This window comes from Thamnophis elegans, chromosome 10, assembly GCF_009769535.1.
Source record: "Thamnophis elegans isolate rThaEle1 chromosome 10, rThaEle1.pri, whole genome shotgun sequence".
Taxonomy (NCBI): Eukaryota; Metazoa; Chordata; class Lepidosauria; order Squamata; family Colubridae; genus Thamnophis; species Thamnophis elegans.
This window is the reverse complement of record NC_045550.1, coordinates 55,855,416-55,878,682: the sequence shown is the minus strand read 5'-3', so window position 1 is coordinate 55,878,682 and position 23,267 is coordinate 55,855,416. Positions and strand designations below refer to the sequence as shown.

Genomic DNA, 23,267 nt, shown 5'->3' with positions numbered 1-23,267 from the left:
ATAAATAAAGGGAGACTAGTATTTATCAGTACAAATAAAAAAGACAAATATAACAAAGGCAACAGTAATAATATTGGGTTTCTGTCGTGATGGGCTCTTGTGACGAGCCGACTGACAGAGAATGGAAGCAGTTAGCTTCCTCCCATAATTGGGGCATACCAGGGGTTATGACTTTACATACACACACACACACACAAATATATATATTTGTGTGTTTGTGTGTATGTAAAGTCATATATATGACTGTGTGTATGTTCCAGTATAATTCTGGAACGCCTTGAGCAATTTCTACCAAACATGGTACACAAATGACTTACTCTCTGGAAAAAAATACTGTTGGGGTATGACACCCCCAGCGTGTGTGTTAAGATACAGCCTGTTGTGCCTTAAAATGGCTTCTACTGTACAGTGCAGTGGAGTTGCCATGGTAATGACTTTACAATAATCCACAAGGGGACTCCCTCTGGTAAGGAAGAAAATCCAAGATCAGAAACTGGACATTTTCCCCCTATAAATAAATAAATATCCGGGGAACGCCAGGTTATCGCTAGTTTATATTATAAAATCGAGAGCAAGGCCTGCGCCATATGGAATCTTTAATTGCTTGGATCTAACAGCTTTGAAGACACATAAGCGTGTTTTAACTAAAGAAATCATAATTCTGTATAGTTTTGGTATATGTTGGCAATCTTAATAAAGGTATGTAGTGACTGGGTTTTCTATTTCAGCTGGAGACTCTAATTTGCTGCTCATCAATGTTGTTTTTTGCTTTTACGATTTTACTTGAGCTAGGTTTTATGGTAGCTTCATGGCAGCCTTTAGTGGCCTAGAAAAGCAAGACAGATATTTAGAACAAAACAAGAAAAGATAGGGTTCCCCCCCTCCCCCGAGTGAGCACTGAGATTCTCTCAGGCAACTGAATTTTGCAACCAGTAACTCCACTGTACCCAACCCATACAGAGTATTATCGTCCTGACAATTAAAATTCAATGGGCCATCTGCTGAAGTATTTAACATCACAGAGGAAGGACCGGGTTCAGATTCACTCTTGACTATTTAGGGAAGATTTGCATGGAAGGCTATACATCCTTAATGATGCAACTTGGACAGACCATAATAAAGATGTGTTTTATGACCTCCCCTGTGCTAGACTCAAGCCGCTGAAACTTGATTAGTTTGTATTCCCCGAGCTCAGTATTTTTCCAACAGTAATTTCTGGTTATAACTGCTTGCGTGGACATTTTTGGAACACCTCAAACAATTTCAACCAAACTTAGTACATAGATGACCTACTCTCTGGAAACACATACTGTGGGGGTAAGACACACCTAACACCCCTCGAGGGGGGGGGGTGTTCTGTTAAGATACAACCTTTTGTGCCTTAAAATGACTTCTACTATACAGCATAGTGCAGTTGCCATGATAACGGCTTCACAGTACTCCACAAGGGGGCTCTCTCCGGTAAGGGGGAAAATCCAACATTAGAAATTATGTTTGGTCCGGACATTTCCCCCCATAAATAAATACCCAGGCAACGGCTGGTTATCGACTAGTATATTGATAAAAATTGCAGATCATGCAAATAAAATATATTCTTGTATGCACAGAGAGATAAACACATTCATCGTTATCAATCAAACATTGTGGCATTCAATCCCACGACCAAGAGTCTATCAGAACAACACAACATTTTTAGAGCCCTCTGAAATTATGAAGAAAAAAACCACTCTCTCAGGTGAATCAAGTGTTAAAAGCATCGGTTTATCAACGCTACATGTTCAGATAGAAACTAAGCATCCTCTAAAACTGATCCACAGAAAGTATTTCATAGAATAGGGACAGCTGTGGCTGAATGCAGTTAAAGCTGACAAGAATTAAACAAACTGGGCACGATCTGCACATCTGGTACAATTTCTAAAAGACGAATCCAGTACATTGTTTAATGTTAGATGCAGAATTCAACTTCCAGTGAATCTGGAGTAAAGGAGAATTGTTTTACCTTCATGAATAAACTGCCACCTAAAATCTCAGAAAGCAAACAAATAAGGCTAGATCAGATTAAATTCAGTAATTATTATAATTTCTAGTTTCAACAAATAGCAATAGCAATAGCAATAGCAGTAGACTTATATACCGCTTCATAGGGCTTTCAGCCCTCTCTAAGCGGTTTACAGAGAGTCAGCATATTGCCCCCAACAATCTGGGTCCTCATTTTACCCACCTCGGAAGGATGGAAGGCTGAGTCAACCCTGAGCCGGTGAGATTTGAACCGCTGAACTGCTGATCTAGCAGTAGCCTGCAGTGCTGCATTTAACCACTGCGCCACCTTGGCTCTTACAAAAGTAAATCTTTTATCATAACTCGGCAATTCATGGTTTGAGTACACCCATTGCGGTTTGTTTGGTTTTGTCTTACCAGAATGTGCAACAACACTCCCCCTCAATTATAGTTTCTTCCATAAACTACCGTATTTTTCTGAGTATAAGACGCACCAAGATTTTGAAGAGGCAAATTGAAAAAAAGGTTTTGCACTCTGCAGACCTCCCCAAAATGGCCCATTTCTCGCTGATTTTTGCCCTCCCCAGCCCGCAGGAGCACTCTGGAAGTCTCCTAAAGGCTATGCATAGCCATTTTTATAAAGGGGGCGGGATTTTGGGAGGCAAAAAAATGCTGTATTCAGTGTATATGATGAACCCAGATTTTCACCTTTTGGGGGGGGGGGGAGTTCGTCTTACACTCTGAAAAATACGGTACATGTGAACAAGCCCCGTGTGATCTATGTAATAGCAATTGGATTTGGACTTCCCATGTGACATGAACCTAGCTTCTGATTTGTCAATGCTTAGCGTGGGTTTCGAAGTCTTGTCCAATGGGAGTTTGTGCAAACCTGTTAAATAAAACGTAACTTTGACATTCTACAGAACAGGCCAGTGAATGTGTAAGTATTTCATTTGGCCAGGAGGGATTACTGAAAGGCCCTCTTAATTACTCTGATGACAATGCATCTCTTCTCCTTCTGATCATAGCTTTCCTTGCTTGTAAGCAAGTCACAGCAGCAGCAAGTTATCTTGGCTTTCCCAGCAATGCCCAGAATTGAGTTAGAAAGCATTAAGACCACAGAGAAAAAGTTATTCCCTGTGACAATTTTTCCAGCAGTCCTTACCGGCTGAGTGACTGCTACACACGGCACAACGCCTTCCACCGAGGACAAAAAAAAGAAGAAAAAAGAAACGGCATTCAAGTTGCCCTTCACAGATTCCAGGTGTTTGGGTGTTATTTATTCCTCCGCGTTGCAAGGGTGTCACAGCCAAATGAGTCGCTGCAGACTTACCTCCAGGCAGTCATTAAAAAGGAACAGGGTGACCTGTTCCCCTCTGTCACAGAGGTCGTCCCCAAGTGCAACCGTTTCCAGGCGCTGAATTAGACAGCGGTGAGACGACAAGAGGTTAGCCTATTGGGCATAGGAGAAGCTCATTAAAAAGAAAAGTTGGGAGGTTGCTGCATCACCAAGAAATAATGATAAAAAGGAGAGAATCTTCTCTTATCACAAGACACAGAAATTGTTATTGCAGCACAGCACATCTAATAAGGCTCCTTATACATGGAATCAAGTCTCCTTCTTAGGTAAGGAATATATTGGATATCTCAGGACTTGGACCCCAGAGGAAAGGCTGGGAAATGCTGATGGAGGTTCCCCTCCTTTCCCCCTAAAATGAGAGAACAGGAAGAGTCGGAGTGGGGAGATTTAATACAGCTGGTAGGTCTGACATGTCCAGAGATTACAGATAATGGTGGAAAAAGCAGACTGGTTTTTAATGGTTACCTGAGTCAAACCGGGGAACAGTGAACAGGATAAGATTCCTGCAGGCTCACTGGACAATTTTGCTGACTGACCGATGAAGTTAACTATGTTAGTTCTATGCCCGTGTTGGGGAACCTAGGACACGCGTGTCACAGGTGGCACTCAGAGCTCTCTGCAGGCATACAAGCCGTTGCCCTAGCTCAGCTCCACCGCGCATGCGCGCCTCCCGATTTTCAGGTCTCTGCCGTGCATGTGTGTGAGGGGCATGTGTGAGACTTGTGTGTATGGGGGGGGGATGCCTCCCGTGCCATTTTTGGTCCCAAGATGCTTCAGGGGATCCTGCCACGCCCAAAATGGGGCATGGGTGTTGGCATGTGCGCAAGGGCTGTCGCGCACGCACACAACCTTTTGGCCCACGAGGAGAAAAAGGTTAGCCATCACTGTTCTAGGCTCAATGTTCTACAACAGAAACTAACATGGTGAGCAAGAATAGATCTTATATTATCTAGGATCCTTTTGACCTGACTGAGGCTGAGGGTTCTCTGTAGTTTGAGTTGGGATCCAAGCCCTTCTTGGCTTCTTTGGGCAGCCAGGTGGAATGAGTTGCTGACAATCAAAGAAATGTTAATACTTGTTTGAAGAAGGAGCAATGCCACCACCTACCTCCCTTAAAGGAAATTGAAGCAGCTTTCCTGAGAAAGGTTCCTGAGAAAGTGGTGGCCACTCAGCCCAAGAGAATCCTAGAGGAAATCTTGCAATCGGGGTTCATACCCACATATGGGATTGGGTTGGCATTGGCCACTCTGTTGATAAAATTCATTGAAAAGGAAGCTCAACCCTTTGCTCCCTAAGCCTTGACTACCATATCTTCCTCAACTGTGAAAGTTGAAAACACCATTCTGCAGTGTTTCTGCCCCTACCTGAGTAGGCAATTTCGGCATGTCACTATGGAATAATGGATGCCAAGGCATTGGTTATCCAAGGGTTTGGTGCTCTCCCCTATGCTAATCAACATCTAAATAAAGCCACTGGGGTACATCAGTAGAAGATGAATTGACTTCATAATACTGAGTCGGGTCATGCTGAAGATTTATCTATTGTATCCTGCTCTAATCAATCTGATTCCACAGAAAGCTTGAATCAGCGTCTGAAGCTTGAATATTTGAATATTCAAAGCTTGAATATTGTCTGAATGGGAAAATAAGCTTAGATTTAATCCCTCCAAGACTTAGCTACTGTACCTTAGTCAACATCTAAGAATATTGCTCCCGGTTGGGCTTTCTTTGCAGGACTCCAGAGTATGACTTGGGTCTCCTCCTGGCCCATGCACATTACTGAACAGGTGAAAGCCTGAGGAGTCCTTCTCCAGCTTTGTAAGTTGCCCACTTATAAGCCTACTTGGACCTAGACATCCTGGTGTTAGTTATTCATGTCTTGATCACTGTCAGATAAATTATTATACTCTGCCGTACTTGGGGAAGGCTTTGGAGAGGGACCAAAATCTACATCTTGTCTAGAATGTGGCAATAAGATTGCTAGTGGCTCGGGCCTGTTTCTGCAGGATAGGAACTGTCCTAAAGTTGCCTCATTGGCTACTGATAGACCTTTGACTCAATTCAAAAGGCTAGTAGTGACCCAGAAAAATTTCAGATAGCAAAGGACTGAGTTTCATCAAGTACCACCTTGACATCCAGTGAAGACCTCTCAAAAAGGCCTCTTAACCAGACTTTTGGAGAAAATGGATTACAGATCTAGGCTAGTTTCCACAGTTCAAAGCATTCTAGGTCCAGGTTTTGAAAGGTTTCCAACTATCCATTTAAATTATTGAGAACTGTAGATAGCCCTTTCGTTACAACAGCAGTTGGGACCACGATTGCCACCACTAAGCAATGCAGTCATAAAGCCTGACACCACATCACAGTATTGCTTAGCAATGGCAATCCAGGCAGTCACAGTTGCTTTCATAACCCAAGACGTGCAGGTCATTAAGCAGGAAGTGGCAGGAGTCCCAAATGAGGAGTGCAGAGGTGTCTCTGGACCATGATGAATCTCCTCCCATCAGTGCCGTTTGGAGATAGGTTGGGTTGTTTTGGGAAGTGTATCCTCCCAGGCAGTAGCATTTGGGGAGTCCTGGCCGTAACTCTTCAAGCAGAATGAGTCTGCTTTGAGACCAGACAAAGAGGAATGTTTGCTAGCGTTTCCACATACAGTTTTGCATATCTAAAGCACTGTGCAGTGGCAACGCAGAAGATCATTGTCATTTTGACATAATTTTGATTTCCTCTTCATATTAAGAAACGCCTAGAAGTTTAGAGCTTTTCCTAAGCTAACCTGCTTCTTTTTTTTCACTCTTGTTTGCTGAATAAAATAGAGGCGGGTTGGAATCTTCACGTAGCAGCAAACCTGTAAAAATCTCAAACTTTTCATTCCTATCCCAGAGTCAAGTACCACCCAATCAAAATCAGGTCTTGCAGATACTTGACCAGCAAGCTGCAGGGCCATGAAGCCATGATGCCAGGTTTTCATAAACACTTTGAGGTTATGGTTATTTGTTGGGAGTTTCTATACAGAACCTAGCATTGGGTACTGTGGAATCTGGCTGCCCTAAGAGTACCTCTACTGCCATTATTAAGATGCTCCCCGTAGTTTGTAAGCGATTTGGGTATTAGCTTGCTTGGGTTGTTATGTTTTTAAATCTGTTTCCTTAAAGCTTAAAATCCCTTTATTTACTGGTGTGTTTCTTGTCTCTGGATCCCAAAGAACCAATTGCCTGGACACCTGATCCTTCCCGATACTTAGCAAAACACACTGAGAATAGGAAGACACGTCCCACAACCAGCCTAGTAACCATTGTTGGGTGCCCACTACTTGTTCTCAAAATTCCAGATTTGAAATCATGCACCTCTTTTACTCTCCATTTTGCTCAAATTCACCACTGCATTTAAAAAAAAAAATACAATGGAGCACTACAACATTACTTACTGGGCAACCATCTACTTCATAAACAACATCAAAAATCTGTCTTTGACCTTCAGTCTTCCTTTTGTCTTCATTAATGTGCCTAGAAGAGAAAAAAAGTTTGAGAAAACGCTGGTGAAAAATGCATGACAAATATAAATGCAGAAACCAGCAGGCCACAAATTTGAGAAACTCTTTAAGCTGATGATGGGAAAAGATTAAGTTCCCTAGCTGCTCTGTTTTCTATTTTAAAATATGAGATTCAATGAACCTTCCATGGAACAGATCATTCAGCATTAATTTGAGAGATTTCATTCACTGTTTATTCTTCAGCTTTCACTCCTTCAAGTTGTATAAAAAACATACCCAAGTATCTTAAGAAATGATATTCTCCTCACGACTAGCGGGAAGACTTTTATCCCTCATTACACTAAAGAGTAGAAATTAGAAATTGTGAGTTTCCAGGAAAAGTTAAAGTCCTTATCTTCAACCTGACTTTCAGGTTTACTTGGACTGAACTGCAGTTAGCAGCTATTCATAAATATCAACATGATAACCACCTGCAGCTTCTAAAATATAAGGAAGGAGTTATCAGTGCACAGAGCTTGCTGATGCATTCCATATAAGTTATTAGGCAAGGAACTCAATGCATATTGCTTCCAAGATAATTTATAAAGGTATGCCCAAAATAAAAACCAAACAATTTTAGGTTTGAAGCCATCAAGTATTGGAAGTCCTATAAAACCATTTCAGGTTGGCCATAATTAAGCAAAAACAAAACCCACAACACATTGGTTCTACTGTCTTTCAGTCAACACAAAATCTGATGGGATCTTGGGGTGATTTTTCAAGGTGAATAGGAAAAGCCATGTTCCTCAAATCCCCATTTGGCCTCTGTGCTGGTCCACCCACTTCCAAATCTTCTAAGACAGGGGTCCCCAACCCCCAGGCCACGACCCAGTACTGGGCCACAGGCCATTTGGAACCAGGACGCAGAAACTGTGGGCGAGCAGATGCGCCCTTGAAGCTCCACTTGTGCAAACAACATGCATGCCTGACTGCCTCTTGTGCAAATGGAGCTGCGTATGTGTGACTGCTGCTCGCACAGAACCATCTCCTCCCAGCACCCCTGGAAAATTTGGAAAGGTTGAGAAACACTGTTCTAAGAGCTCGCCCACCCACCCTCTCTCTCTCTCTTTCATTCAACCACTAATGTAGCGGCCAGTGCAGTCGTTCCTTCCTGCACTGGTCCAAGCTCAGCATATCCCACCAGCTTGCTCATCTTGTCTCTCTTCTTTCCCATGGCTGCCAACGTCTGCACACACCATCATCAAGGAAACTTCCCAGTCTTACCTTTAGTTATCCCACTCCCCTCCCCAGCCAGTCATTCCTGCCTTCTGTTCCCCAGTTCATATTCAAAACAAAATAACCCCCAATATTTTGATGCAGGAACCAACCCCTCCAAGTCCTATGTTACACACACAGAATGGTGTGGACACAGAATGTTTTGAGCATCCCTAATCATATGTTATATTAATTTCGAGACTAGCATCGACTAGAATTATCAGACTTACGTCATCACTTCCTTTAATGACTCAATGGCGCTCTCGAGGGTGGCCTTGTCAGGATTGTCTTCTGCGGTGTGTTTCCTGAGGTCTGCAAGATTGAAACAGAGCAACTGTGCATAACAACATTCCACAAGATGCCCTAAAAGTGGACATTTCTGAGAGTCTGTTGCCACAGAAATCTCTCTACTTGAATTCAAGAGTTTAGCAATTGAAATTAACGTGCTGATGAGGCAGAAATCTTACAGCTGTAACTGTTCAGCTATTGACTTTTAAGGCCTACATTTATTTTCGTAAGTGGAAGAAAATTGAAATATTTACCAAATGCAATTTAATCTCATTCCCAAGAGGGAGGGAGGGGAACACGACACTGCAGCAAAAACTATATCAAACCTACATTTACTACAAAACTCATAAAAGTGATCTTTAGTAAGGTGTCCTCTCTAATCTATTGCATAGGATTATAAGGAAAAAAATAGGAATTGGGGAGTTATCCCTAACAAGGAATATGAAAAGAAACAGAGGGAAGAACACAACACAAGACAACACTGAGGGTGTGTGTACAATTGCGGGTTAAAAGTCCAGGAGACTTGAGGGGAAGAGAAGACAGAGAGAAAGCAGGACACAGTTCACAGTTTTTCCATGATGTTCCATTGAGCAATAGGCCTGCACTTTCTAGAATTAAAGAACATATCCTCTTTTTTAAATGTACTTCTGAAAGTTTAAATGAACTGGTTTTTACCATCATTTCTCACTTGCAGCTAAATATGCTTCCATGTGTTTTTAAAATCAGTTTTAATGAGCAATTACGGGTCTTCACATTAAGCACATTCTCTCTGTAACCAAGCCAGCCTGTACTACTTTAAAGTATATAATCTGATGCAAGTTAGGCCTAAACAGTTATACCTGACTTAAGCTTGCAATCAATTAAAGTAGCTTCTGGGTTTCTTTCTCTTTATATAACTTTTAATATTTTATTGAAGTATAAAATACAAAGAGAAATAAAAGCAAGAAATGAAGAGAAAGAAAAAGACAGGGGGAAAGAAGATATGAGATACCAGGGAAGAAAGAAAAAGGTGTTGACTTCCGACTCTTTATAGCACAGTACAAGATAACAACATTACAACCTCAACTTTTTACTTTTACAAACTAGTATATAACTATGTTCTGACCTAGGCTTCACCAAAAAGCACAAGGCAGAGTGCTTGGTCCCAACAAAATGCCTTTTATTAAGCGAATGTGATTTCCTCTCATTCACATTCAGCAAGGCCTGGCAAACAGTCTTTCAAAGGAATATTTATGACTACAGACCTTATCTAGCTTGGGAAGCTACCATGTAGATATTTTCCAAATGAGGTGCTGTGCAAGGAAAGACTGGGCACAGAGTCTCTGAGATTCACGGACAGATCTTCACACTCCTGAAACGAATCTAACAACCAACTGAACGAATTGTTTCCCGCAAAAGCCCCCTTCCCTTTCACTCCTCTTTCATTTCCTATGGGAGAAGCCAATCATCTTCCACCTGTGACTTTATTCCCAAGTTGACCCTGATTTCTGAGTTGTTCTTTTCTTCTGGCAGCTTTGCGCATGAGCACACTGGGAACAGGCTCCAGCTGTTCGTCTGCCTCCCTGATGTCTGATTTTGAAGGCAGCTGATAACTGGCATACGGCTCTGGCTCCCTCTCTGCCTCCAGCACAGAGCCCTCATCAGAGCCTTCCCCAGCCTCCAGGACTGGCCCATGTTCCTCCCCAACCTCCACACTCTCCAAATCTGCTGCCAGCTCCACTGGCGGACCACAACAAACTAGCCATTTCTATAATAACAAATCTATCTTTGGCAAAACCAAAAGCAACGTTTCATTTTTTCTCACAAGCACAAAATCCGAAAGTGATATCCAAATATAAAACATAAATATATATTCTCCCCTCTGAATAGAACAGTCTATTTAACCCTTACTGCCTTATCTTCCTTGCTGTTGAAATATGTGTTTCTTGATGGTGAAGAACTTCAGGGCCCACATACTAAAAGAGCATCTCAAGTAGCTATTAAGCCGCATGCTGTTATCTATCTTAATTATGGTTCATAGACCTTACAATTAAATTAATACTGAAAATAAACATGGATTAAAACAGATTATTTACAAGCGCAATAAGCATCATATGCCTGACATCTATAAAAGATATTTTTCTAGTTCATTTCTTGAGGGAGTTCACAGACCCAATTGGAATAACCCAGCGGAAATTACACCCGAAGCATGCATGCAAGCATTCATTCATTCATTCGAGTTATATGGCTGCCCACTAGCTCTCAATGATCCTGGGTGGCTTAGAAACAATAAAAAACACAATATAAAAGGAATAAAAATAATTCCTCACCCCCCCCCCCCCACCAACAACAAGTAATCGCATGAGTCTCTTGATGGGCTCCATCCCACTCTGGGTTCCTCAGGCCCGTTGGCAAAGTGAGGACTTTAGCATCTTGCAAAGTGTTATGGCCCGCCAGAGACCAGTGGAATTGGCAGCAGATTCGACATGAGGAGATTGAGGAGGAAGATGGGCCAGTCCTGGAGTCTGGGGAAGGCTCTGAGGAGGGCTCTGAGTCGGAGGCAGAGATGGGGCCAGAGCCGTATGCCAATTATCAGCTGTCTTCAGAGTCAGACATCAATGAGGCAGACAAACAGCTGAAGCCTGTTCCCAGTGTGTGCATGCGCAGAGTTGCTAGACAAAGGGAACAGCTAAAGAACAGGGATCGACTTGGGAGTAAGGCCACAGGTGGATGGTGAATGGCCCCTCCCAGAGGAAATAAAAGAGGAGCGAAAAGGGAGTGGCATTTGCAGGAGACAATTAGTTTCCTTAATTAGTTCACGACTGAGACTCCTTGCCAAGTTTTGCAGATATTGGCCTGTCAGCTCTCCAAGCCAGATAAGGTCTGTGTCTGTAAATCCTCCCTTGGAAGACTTTGCTGGATGTGAAGAAGCAGAATTCACAGTAAATTAATAAAATGGGTTTCTGTCGGGACAAGGAGTTTGCTCCATGCTCTTGGGAAGCCTCAGTCAGAACACAAAGTGGGGGGATCGTTCCAAAGGGAACGAGCCACCACGGAGAAGGTTCTTCTTCTGGGTCCTGCCAGATGTACCTTCATAGGAGACGGGACCCACAACATTCCCTGCCTTCCCGCTCTAGTGGGTTGGGTGGATGTAACCGGGAAGAGACGGTCCTTCAGATTTGATTTGATTTGATTCTACAAATGCCAACTAATTACTTCAAACCCCAGACAAAACCAGCTTCTGAACATACCATTTAGAAGAAGGGCAACACTGGGCAGTCTCTGTACTGGCCGGATAAGGAGTTCTGCCAAACTCTGACGACCACATTCTGGCTTAGCTTGATTTATCTATTGCAAGAGAAGTTGTAGCATTATTTCTGGAAAGTAACTCATTTTTTCTTTAAGAACAAAACAAAACTCTTGCTATGTCAGTGGCTCCCATGCTTATACACCACTGAGTTTTTTTAAAAGAATGTATGTTTGACATATTACATAGGTTGTTAATTGCTTATCTGGGAACCTTGCCTGAAGGTGTTTACTAAATTATTATGTAAAAATGAATTAAATCGGTAGTTTGAAAGCCACGTCCCCCTTCACTGCTAATTTTATTTCTCGTTCCCCATTAATTATTTGAGTAGTAGGGGGCTCTCATTTTTATTACACTGTATTCCTAAGTAGCTCCCGTCTCTCCAGTGTTGGCAAAGAACAAACAAATAAAGCAAGCAGAAAAAATAGAGCCAGCAGTCCAGATCAATCGTAAGAGACCATTCTGAGTCTATACCAGTTCCATGAAAACAAGATGGGAAAAATCCACCGTGTTTCCCCGAAAATATGACCCTTCCCAAAATTAAGTCCTAGTTTGATTTTTACACCTGCGCCCAATATAAGCCCTATCCCCAAAATAAGCCCTAATTAAAATTCTGCCCACTCTGGGGTGCAAGAGGTGGAGCAAGGTGCATGGGTAAAAATTAAGCTAGAGCGGGGATGGGTGGTGGTGGTTGTGGAGCTGCCCTACCTACTAGGCCTTGTACAACCTGACACCTGCCTTGCCAGCCCACTTCTTTGGCAGGGCCTCTCACAGCAAAACGAGGCCAGGGGGCGCCGCGCATCAATCTGGAGCCTGTTTCTCAGCTGCAAAGGCCTTTGCTCTTTTGACAGCAAAACAGAGGCTGGGGGTGACCCGCGCAAGAGCGGCAAGCGGCAGCAGAAGTGGGCCTGCAGCGGGCTCCTGCTGGGTGGAGCTGTCAGTGACGCCATTGAAAGGTGAGTCAGTGGAAGGAACTCCCCCCCCCCCACTTTAAAAAAATAAGACCTGGTGCCTTTTTTGGTAGCAAAAAAAAATAAATAAGACTGGATCTTATTTGGGGGGAAACACGGTAGCATGGAGCCAAATACTACATAACAAAGTTATTTTGGATATAAAAAGTTGAGAAATTGAGGTTACGTTTCAGCTTAATAGCCTCGGAGTTCATCCGTTTTTAAACTTCCCGCCCTGCACTGATTTCTGATGTACGTATAGGAAAAGATTAGCTTTGTGGGACTTCTTCTGCTGGGCCTATTAAGTTGAGTCATGTGAAAATGACAGGAAAAAGGAAAAATAAAAAGTAAAATGAAGACTCAGAGTGGAGCTAATTGTCCCTTGATGACCAAGATTGCCTGAGGATAACTTCTGTTTACAAGTAGCAATTGCATTAATATCAATGTTTTAACCAATTAATACCACTATTGTCTGCCTCCTTGTTCTTTCTATAAGTGCAAACAAGAAACCTTTGCCAGTCTAGCTTACACCCCTTTAAAACACATTAGGATCAGGTGCTATTTCTATTTTACAAAAAAAGTAAAGTATATGGTGTTATTCGTTCAACCTATTCTGGATGTCAAAGCTGCACTCTTTTTTCCCCATTACAGCCACCGATATGTTATTCTAGCATATTTGTGCTTCCACGGTGCTCAAGCCTTACTTGCTTATTTCAGTTTCAAAATTGCACCTTTCGGGAGACGGATCACTGCATTAGAACCAGCAAATGCATACTTGCCTTTAAGAAAGCATGAAACCTGGGCTTCTGCTTTTCACACTTGGTAATGGTTTCCTTGCTCATTTCAAAGAAGTTCACAAAAGGAGGATATGTTTTCACCAAGTCTTTAGACTGAAAAGAATCCCAAATTTTTATTTACAACATGCATGTGGTTGAAAAATTAAAATAACATCAGTGCTTTGTAGCAGTTTGAAATTACGGTTTGCTCAAGGACCTCTATGCCATTTGGTAAAGCTGACTTCTGCTGGTGTTCGTTCCACACTTGCAATCAAGATCTTGCCTAAGAATCATTACCATACCGTTGCAATCATGCTTCTGCGGGGAGTGATTTAACTCTACTGGACACAAGTTCATGATTCAGTAAACTTAAAGGGATAAATAGGATGGGCGTATGACAATTCGCCATGGCCATCTCACCACAGGACAACTTACTACGGGACAAGAGTTACATTAATAGCAAAGATATTGCGGGATACAATCATTAAAGAAAGCAAGCAAAAGGATGGACAGAATGAAATGTGATTGGCAAAATTAAAATAATTTAATTGTTTTAAATAAATGAAATTGTTCAATTGTCGTGCAGAGAGTTGTCCCGCAGCAAGCTGGCCACAATGAGTTGGCCGGAGCAAGTTGGCCATGGTTGCGTTGGCTGGAGCAAGTTGTCCTATGCCCATGTAGGAATGTACCCCATTCAAACGTTGTCTAATAATACTAATAGAAAGAGCAGAGCTACATTGCATTTTCCCAATTCAAGACAAAAGGCTCCTTCACATGCCCAAGGGATAGAAGTGAAGGGTCCACTTTGGATATAAAACAACAGCATTTGTTCATAGCTAGTGCAAAACCCAAAACTTACATATTTAAGTATAACATCCCCAATGCTTTGGTTTTCAGTCCAGTTTATCATAAGGTCTTCAAGGTCTTCCTAAAATAGCAAAAGATGGCACTCCATTTATTTGTGATTGTTCATAGTTTTTAAAAAAGCAAGTTACGTTGTTGTTCGAACTTCTAAATGAAGTTTTGCTCGATGTGATGCTTGGGAGCAGGAGGGGAGGGAAAGGGGAAGAATAAGAAAAAACTTTATTTTTAATATTTAATCCAGTGAACGTCAGGGAGCTCTGTCAGTAAGGATGTCATGAAACAACAGCATTGCCAATACTGCATAATGCTCCAAAACAAAATTTAAGATTTAGAATCATCGGCTATTGGTGCTCAAAACAAGCTGTCAAAATATTAGAAAGTTATTTATATAAGACTTTGGGGTTGTATGCTAGAGTACTTCAGCTGTTGGAGTAGGGATGGATAATCTCCGGTGCAAATAAGCTATAGAAGCCATGGGTGATCTTGGGCCAGTCACAACCTTTCAGCCTAATCCACTTTACAGAACTGCTGGTGCAGGGAGAAAGGAAGGAGATGAATTTAAACAAATATGATGACATCAGGCCCACTTCCAATTCTAATCCTTTCTGATTTACTAATGAGGTCATGAAGAAACATTAAAGTTTTTTTTCCAGAGCAGTACTTTGTTTTGAGCAAAATGATATTCACAATATAGACTGTTTTAAAATGAGCCAAATGATATTCACAATAAAAACTGTTTTAAAACGAGCAAAATAATATTCACAATATAGATGGTTTTAAAACAAGCAAAATAATATTCACAGTAGATGGTTTTAAAAATGAGCAAAATAATAGTCACAATATAGATTCTTTTAAAATGGTACCACCTTTATCTTAATATGCACATCAAGGATATCTGGAATACTGCCGAATATTGTTTTGATTTCTTCTGCTGCGAGAATAGGGCCTCCAAGCTGTCCTTCCTTTTCCAAAGGGACTTGAAAGACCTGAGGGGAAAAAAAATATATCAGCAATTTTATGAAAGAGATCCGGCCAATAAACGTTCATCTCTGGATGGAGATGATAGCTGGGACTCTACCTGTTCCTGGGGAGGGCAGAAATGAGCGAAAAATGGCCCATTTTTGCCCCCCCCCCCCCCCAGCAGCAGAGGCTATCTATGCCTCTTTAAAAAAAACGGGCCCGTTTTCATGAAAAACAGGCCGTTTTGGGGAGGTATGCAGAGTGCAAAAACTTTTTTTTAAAATTTTCCTCTTCAAAACCTTGCTGCGTCTTATACTCAGAAAAGTACGGTATCTCTCCCATCCCTTTTGTTCCTGTGAATCTCTTTGTCTCTGTCACTCTTAGAAGATACTGTCCTCTAAGTCATGTTTCTTAGGGTTCCAAGTAACAGACTCAATGAAATCAAAACTCTGAGGCCTGGAGTTTTCTCAAAGCATGAATTTATTAGGAATGCCATATTGGCACAGCTAGTGAAAACCCAACTATGAAGGACCTGAGGTTTTCCCCACCCAAATCAAAACCCAAAGTTCTTGCCCCCAGTTCACACATCCATCACATGGTCCTCCTTCAGCTGCCATGTCTTCCAACTACCTGGTGGGGATGTCCTTGGCTCCCATGAGAAAGAATGCTGTTTTGGCTACAGTTTCCCCCTTACTAGCTCATCTCTCCACTCACATTCCCACAGCTGCAACGGGCCTTGCTGTGGCAGCCCTGAAGATTTCCAAAAATGGTTTCAGGGCTGACAATATGCTGGGCTTGTCCTTTAAAGCACAGGTGTAGTTTCATCCCGCATTAAAAATAAACCTCCAGAAAACGCTGAGACATTTGATCCCCAATATGGGATTTAAGATTTTTGTACATGAAACAGACAAGCCCAACATAGGGGCAACCTCAGGCTAAAACATTCATGATGTTGGACCAGTGTTTCTCAACCCCAGCCTCTCTAAAACAAGGTGGACTTCAACTCCCAGAATTCCCAGCCAGCTTTGCTTTGAAGTCCACCCATCCCAAAGTTGCTGAGGCTGAGAAACACTCTTGCCAGACAGACCCCATAGATCAGCTTCAATTCAAACATGCTGCTTGGGGCGAGGACTGGGCGTGGGGGGAGTGTTAAAGACTGCTAAGATAAGCAAGATACTCAGGAAGCATTACCATTATGGTATTATGTATAAAATATGATTGGCAGTGAAATGATACAATTGAACAATGAATGATTATAAAATGAAAGAATATATTTTAATGTGAACATGGGTATTAATAGTAGAATTATACAAATTGGAGGTTTGAGAAGAATGTGTACTTTAAATGCTCAAATGATTGTGATTGGTATTAGAAGTGTACATTGAGACATTGAGTAATGGAAGAAGGAAGGACGAAACTTTAACATAAATAGGTGTGAAGAGTCAAATAAGAAGAATATGAATAATAAAACAGCTGAAGATGGGAAATAGAAAAGAAACGTCTTTGAATATTATAGCGGCATGGGAGGGAGAAGGTTAAAATGGACAGAAATAAGAGGGGAATAATTGTGTGTGTGTGTGTTTGTGTGTGTGTGTGTGTTTGTGTATGTGTGTGTGTACACACATATACATACACATACATATACATACATATGGTTCACCGACAAAAGGGCAAACGACAAAACCGGGCCCGACTAAACCGCGTCGCTGACGTCATCAACAGGGCAACAACAGCACGGAGACAGAAACACGCTGTAAACCCTAACCCTAATCCTAACCCTAACCCTTAACCTAACCCTTAACCTAACCCTAAACCTAACCCTTAACCTAACCCTAAACCTAACCCTAAAGCTAACCCTTACCTTAAGTTCAATCGGCTTTCTTTCAACGCGCTATTTAAAGCGCCCTTCTTTCTCCGCGCTGGCTATTGTCGTCGCGTTGATGATGTCAGCGACGCGGTTTAGTCGGGCGTGGTTTTGTCGTTCGCCCTTTTGACGGGTCACGCATACATATGTATGCACATACACATATATATACATAGGTTTCAAATTTTTTAAAACCTCTTCTGTAGGTGTGGCCTGCTTTGTGGGAGTAACCTGCCGGCCATGTGACCAAGTGGGAGTGGCTTGCCAGCCATGTGACTGGATGGGCATGGCCAACTTGTAAAATGTGGTGAAACTCACTTAACAACGCTCTTGCTTAGCAACCAAAATGTTGGCTCAGAAACTCTGGCATTTGAAGCATGCAAGTCTTAAAGCTGTCAAGTTACAAGACCCTTGCACCCCTAACCCTTTAGAAAAATAAACCCCAGAGGTGTTCAAACTTGACAGCTTTAAGACTTGTGGACTTCAACTCCTAGAATTCCTCCTCTCGTTCTTCATCTTGATGATGTGCGGATGGGGGGGGGGGAGTGAGCTGGAACTGGTTCTAAACGGCACTATAAATTTGTGGAACCTCTTCTATAGAAGAGGTTAGAACTGGCAGGAACCCACCCCTGCTACCTACATACATATATATTAACATATTAAGATATATGAAAGAATAAGGAAGAGGTTTTAGGAATTGACACAACAATAATATTATGCTTATTTGTATTGAAATGTATGATACCCAGGTGTCACATCATTCACACATTGATATGCACAAATAATACAAAACAAAAATCTTGTTTGGAAAAAAAAGGAAGCATTACCAAATTAAATGAGTAAATGACAGAAGCCAAAGGTACTATTTTGATAGTGAAGCAGTTCTACTTTAGCAGCTGCCTAGATTAACATGTATGGAAGAATGAGAGTGAGGCTGCTCTCTTCTTCCTCCAAAGCCATCATGCCCACCCACCGCCCACCCCCATTCACTCCAGAATAGCACAAGTGGTGGACCTGGGGTCAGAGAGGGAAATAAGGAAATTATCTTTCCTTTCTTCCACAACATCTAAGAGGAGATATCTTAAAAGGTTAAATCATGGCAATTGGACCAAAGTTTATTAAAAATGTAGAGGTTTCGATACTCATCCTAGTAACTTTGCCAGTCAAAATGAGAATTTGACTAGGCAGAAAATCGCTGGAAAGAACCGGCTCTTGCCATACAGACTGCAGGGGGTTTCTCCGTAAAAATGAAATAATTTTTTTAATAAACTTTGGTCCAGTTGCCATGGTTTAAGCTTTTAAGATGCCTTTGGAATTTTGGGGATTGAATCTACCTTTACATGCCAGGGTGGGATTCTACCATTTCGGACCATTTCGTGTGAACCGGTAACTTCAACGATCAGCTGGGCCCTCTTGCGCTTTATTGACATATATCTTCTCAGCTGATTGCCGTGCCTCAGCTGTGTTATCCTGTTTCCCCGAAAATAAGACCTCCCCGGATAATAAGCCCAATCGGGCTTTTGAGCGCATGCATTAAAATAAGCCCTCCCCCCAAAATAAGCCCTTCCCCGAAAATATTGCAACACAGCAGCAGCTGTGACCACGCTCGCCGCCTCCTGAACCTCAAAAATAATAAGATCTCCCCCAAAATAAGGCCAAGTGCTTATTTCAGGGGTCAAAAGAAAATAAGACCCTGTCTTATTTTCGAGGAAACACAGTACTCCCCAGTTCTAACGCAGAAGGTATTCTTATAACTGCGCACGCACGCGGATCACCGAACAGGTTGTTAAACCGGCAGGATCCGACCACTGTTTGCACAATGTAAGAGACTAGTTGAATATGCACAAGGAATCATGTCTAACTCCCTTCCTGCAGCATCGGTCTTAACCCAAGTCACTTAAAGCATCAATTTAAGAAACAAGGCAGCAAATGAAGCAACTTACCTGGATTATAGTTGTCAGGATATCTACATAGTTGCTCTCTGTCTGATAGAGCTCCTTTGCAACCTGCCACCTGGCGGATTGCTTGGAAGGAAAGGGAGATATGTTTTTGGATGGCTTTGTGCAGGATTTGGGAGTTTCTGCAAAGAACGGAGAAATAATCATATGACACTTTTTAAAAAAAAATGGCAGGAAATTTACAACAAAGCTAGGAAAGGCTCTTAAAATAGAAAGGCCAATTTAAGATGAATTGGGGCTGTCTGAGTACAATACAAGTTTCAATGACTGCCCAAAATAAAGCAGTAAATTTAACTGCAGAGGTCATCTTCAATATCATCAGGTGATTCTGTAGTTATGTCCACTACGTTCTCTCCATGAAAATAACAGCTGACTATCCTATCAGCACCATCAGGGAAAACAACTAATTGAGAGGTCTCCAACCTTGGCAACTTTAAGCCTAGAGGACTTCAACTCCCAGAGTTGAAGTTGGCTGAGAAATTCTGGGAGTTGAAAACCGCCAGGCTTAAAGTTGCCAAGGTTGGAGACCCCTGAACTAAAGTACTCTGGACAATTTGCTGTGAGAAGATTAATTGCTAGGAATTTTAGATACAATATGAATTCCAAATAGCATCTAAGCAACCTGCTAGCAACCCAAACATGTAGTTGAAACTGACATTTGAATTTGATTCAGATTATTAGTCAGATCCAATTACCCAACTATGATTGCCATCCGCAGGTGTTCCAGCATTAAAAGAAAAATACTGCTGTACTTGTAGCCTTTTTTGCTGCTTGTTCCCCTCACTTCCTGCATTTCATATAAGAATCAGAGCTTGAAGAGACCTCGGAGGTCTTCTAGTCCAACCCCTGGCTCAAAGCAGACAACCTTATACCATCTTGGTCAAATGATTGTCCGGTCTATTTTTGAAAACCTCCAGTGATGGAGCTCATACATTCCTAAGACCAAGCGATTGCATTGATTAATTGTTCTCAGTGTCAGAACATTTCTTTTTGCTTCGCTTTAATTAAGTTTCCACCCATTATTTTTTCTCCCGTCCTCTGGTGCCTTAGAAAATAAGTCAATACCCACTTCTCTGTGATAGCCCTCCAAGTACTAGCAAACAATTAAAGGTAAAGGTTCCCCTCACACATATGTGCTAGTTGTTCCCAACTCTAGGGGGCGGTGCTCATCTCATTTCAAAGCCAAAGAGCCAGCGCTGTCCAAAGATGTCTCCGTGGTCATGTGGCATGAGTAAATGCCAAAGGCGCACGGAACGCTGTTACCTTCCCATCAAAGGTGGTTCCTATTTTTCTACTTGCATTTTTACGTGCTTTCGAACTGCTCGGTTGGCAGAAGCTGGGACAAGTAATGGGAGCTCACTCCGTTACGCGGCACTAGGGATTCAAACCGCCAAACTGGCGACCTTTCTGATCGACAAGCTCAGCGTCTAAGCCACTGAGCCACCACCCTAATTCTTTCCCTCAATAGACTAGACATACCGAGTTCCCTTAACCATTCGTCATATGATTTAGCCTCCTGATCCCTTTATCATCGAATGCTTGCGTTCCTTGGAAATGCTTATTTTATATATATATATATATAAAACATATCCAGGGAGAAAGCCAATTTGCAAGGGGATTCTCCAGATTGATCCAATGTTTCATTCTGAAAGTGTCCCTTTGGTGCCAGAGTTGCACTTCAGTTCTGGATTTTAAGCCAACAGCCCTTTCTATCTAAAAACGCCGTCAGTCAACCCACCATCACCTTGTGAAGTTCTCAGCATGCTTACAGCTGGAGGTTGTTGACACCAGACATCTTTCAAAACCGGGACGGAATGAAGCCTGGCATGATTTATTTTATGTTCCATTGGCAAAAGAAAATATTTCTGGAGATTCGTTTGAGGTGTTCCATTAACTACGCTTTCAGGTACATTACTGCTAGATGCCTCGGCTGCTTGTGATAGACTTTCTAATGAGTTTAGGTAACAGTTACAAGAAAAGTTATCCAAAGAAATACAACAGGTGTTTCTGCAGAATGTCTTCCTCATCCGACTAAGTCTAAGGACATCATAGGTGCCTTTCTGTCTATCTTTCTCCAGGCTCCTCAATTCTAGCCTCTTCCCTGCATAGTTTGAGAAGGAAAAAGGCCTGTTACTTATACTGGCAGAACGATCCACCGGCATTTTGTTTTCAAAAGAAACATCAAAATATACAGAGATAGTTCGGCTATACCTCCATTAGCCATGCTCGACTCAGGTGTATTAGAAATGTCCAGTAAAGATCCTATGGAAAGGGAATGTTCGGCCGATGGCCGTTTCCGAGGTGGGAAGGGAGACATGTCCGTTTCTCGGGTCAACTGAGCAAGGGTTTCTCTCAAACGCCGTCTCTTCCGGTTGCTGTTGGGCGTACTTAAGGAAAGGACCGAGGTCGAAGTCTTCAATTCGGGACTGTCTGGCTGTAGTGAAAGGCAGATGTCCAGATTAGTAACTGTTTTCCTTTTACCGTCAAGTTCTGTTCAGATGACCAATTATTGCCACTCAAAGTTATATTCTAGATCAGTGATGGTGAACCTTTGCAGCACCAAATGTTGAAAGAGGAGTACGCGAGCCTGCAAGCACACTTCCGTCTGGGATGCAACCCGGAAGAGGAGCTGCCCAGATGCATGCGCGCACTGGAAAACAAACTTCTGGTTTCTGGTGTGCGCGTGTGTGCCGGCCAGCTAATCTTCCTGTTATTAGCACATGCACACGTGATAATCAGCTGGCCGGCAAGCATGCTCATGCTGGAAAATGGAAGACCAACTCTTCCAGTTTCCAGCACGAAGGGAAGCTGATCTTCACGTACGCATGCGCGCCAGAAACCTGGAAGAGGAACAGGCAATGCCGCGTATGCCAGGCAATATGGCTCCCCATGCCACTTTGGCCGTACATGCATGCCATAGGTTCGCCATCAGTTACAGGTAATCTTCGACTCATCAGCACAATTGATCGCAAAGTTTCAGTGGAAACATTCATTACGTGAATTATTGCCCCATTTTACAATCTTTCTCGCCACAGTTGTTAAGCGAACGACTGCAGTTGTGAACTAACAGACATGGTTGTTTGGCGAATGTGGCCTCCTCACTGAATTTGCTTGTCAGACGGTCGCAAGATTGATTTACATCATGAGCCCACGACACCGCAACCGTCATAAAGATGAGCCGGTTGCCAAGCATCTGAATTTTGTTCAGGTGACCCCAGGGATGCTGCAATGGTCGTCAGTTTGAAAAACGGTCATAAGTCACCTTTTTCAGTGACGTTGTAACTTTCTACAATAATACAATAGCAGCGTTGGAAGGGACCTTGGAGGTCTTCTAGTCCAACCCCCCTGCCCAGGCAGGAAACCCTATACCATTCCAGACAAACGGCTATCCAACTTCTTCTTAAAGACTTCCAGTGTTGGGGCATTCACAACTTCTGGAAGCAAGCTGTTCCCCTGATTAATTGTTCTAACTGTCAGGAAAATTCTCCTCAGTTCTAAGTTGCTTCTCTCCTTGATTAGTTTACCCCCATTGCTTCTTGTTCTACCCTCAGGTGCTTTGGAGAATAGCTTGACTCCCTCTTCTTTGTGGCAACCCCTGAGATATTGGAACACTGCTATCATGTCTCCCCTAGTCCTTCTTTCTCTTAAACTTTCTGCAACCGTTCCTCATGTTTTAGTCTCCAGTCCCCTAATCATCCTTGTTGCTCTTCTCTGCACACTTTATAGAGTCTCCACATCTTTTCTACATCGTGGCGACCAAAGCTGAGTGCAGTATTCCAAGGGTGGCCTTACTAAGGCATTATAAAGTGGTATTAACACTTCACATGATCTTGATTCTATCCCTCCGTTTATGCAGCCTTTGAACGATCACTAAACGAATTTCTGTAAGTGGAGGATTACCTGTATTAATATTATTATTTTTCCTTGCAAGTTTAACCTGTAAAACACATTTGAGAGATTCTGTAGAGTTTGTCAGTCATGCAGGTCATGGTTGTCCCAAAGGTGCTTTTTCAGGAGGCAACTGGACTTTCTTATTTTTCTTTTGAAGACTTTTCGCTTCTCATCCAAGAAGCTTCTTCAGCTCTGAGAGGATAGTGGGGATCTCCACTATCCTGTAAGAGCTGAAGAAGTTTCTTGGATGAGAAGCGAAACGTCAAAAGAAAAATAAGAAAGTCCAGTTGCCTCCTGAAAAAGCACCTTTGGAGCATATAAGCCTT

The 23,267-nt window shown here is 42.4% G+C and overlaps 1 protein-coding gene across 7 annotated transcripts in view; it reads right to left on the bottom strand.

The window, feature by feature from the left end:
- ECT2 (epithelial cell transforming 2) overlaps positions 1-23,267 on the bottom strand; it is an 84,475-nt gene that overhangs the window by 19,537 nt on the left and 41,671 nt on the right. For all 7 annotated transcript variants that reach the window (XM_032224967.1, XM_032224969.1, XM_032224971.1 and 4 more), the window contains 9 exons: positions 21,262-21,484; positions 19,036-19,172; positions 15,135-15,254; positions 14,264-14,332; positions 13,408-13,518; positions 11,623-11,719; positions 8,335-8,416; positions 6,785-6,863; positions 3,332-3,451 (listed from right to left, as the gene is read on the bottom strand). In XM_032224967.1, coding sequence (XP_032080858.1) covers positions 3,332-3,451; positions 6,785-6,863; positions 8,335-8,416; positions 11,623-11,719; positions 13,408-13,518; positions 14,264-14,332; positions 15,135-15,254; positions 19,036-19,172; positions 21,262-21,484 — 1,038 coding nt within the window. The remainder of the gene's footprint in view (positions 1-3,331; positions 3,452-6,784; positions 6,864-8,334; positions 8,417-11,622; positions 11,720-13,407; positions 13,519-14,263; positions 14,333-15,134; positions 15,255-19,035; positions 19,173-21,261; positions 21,485-23,267) is intronic.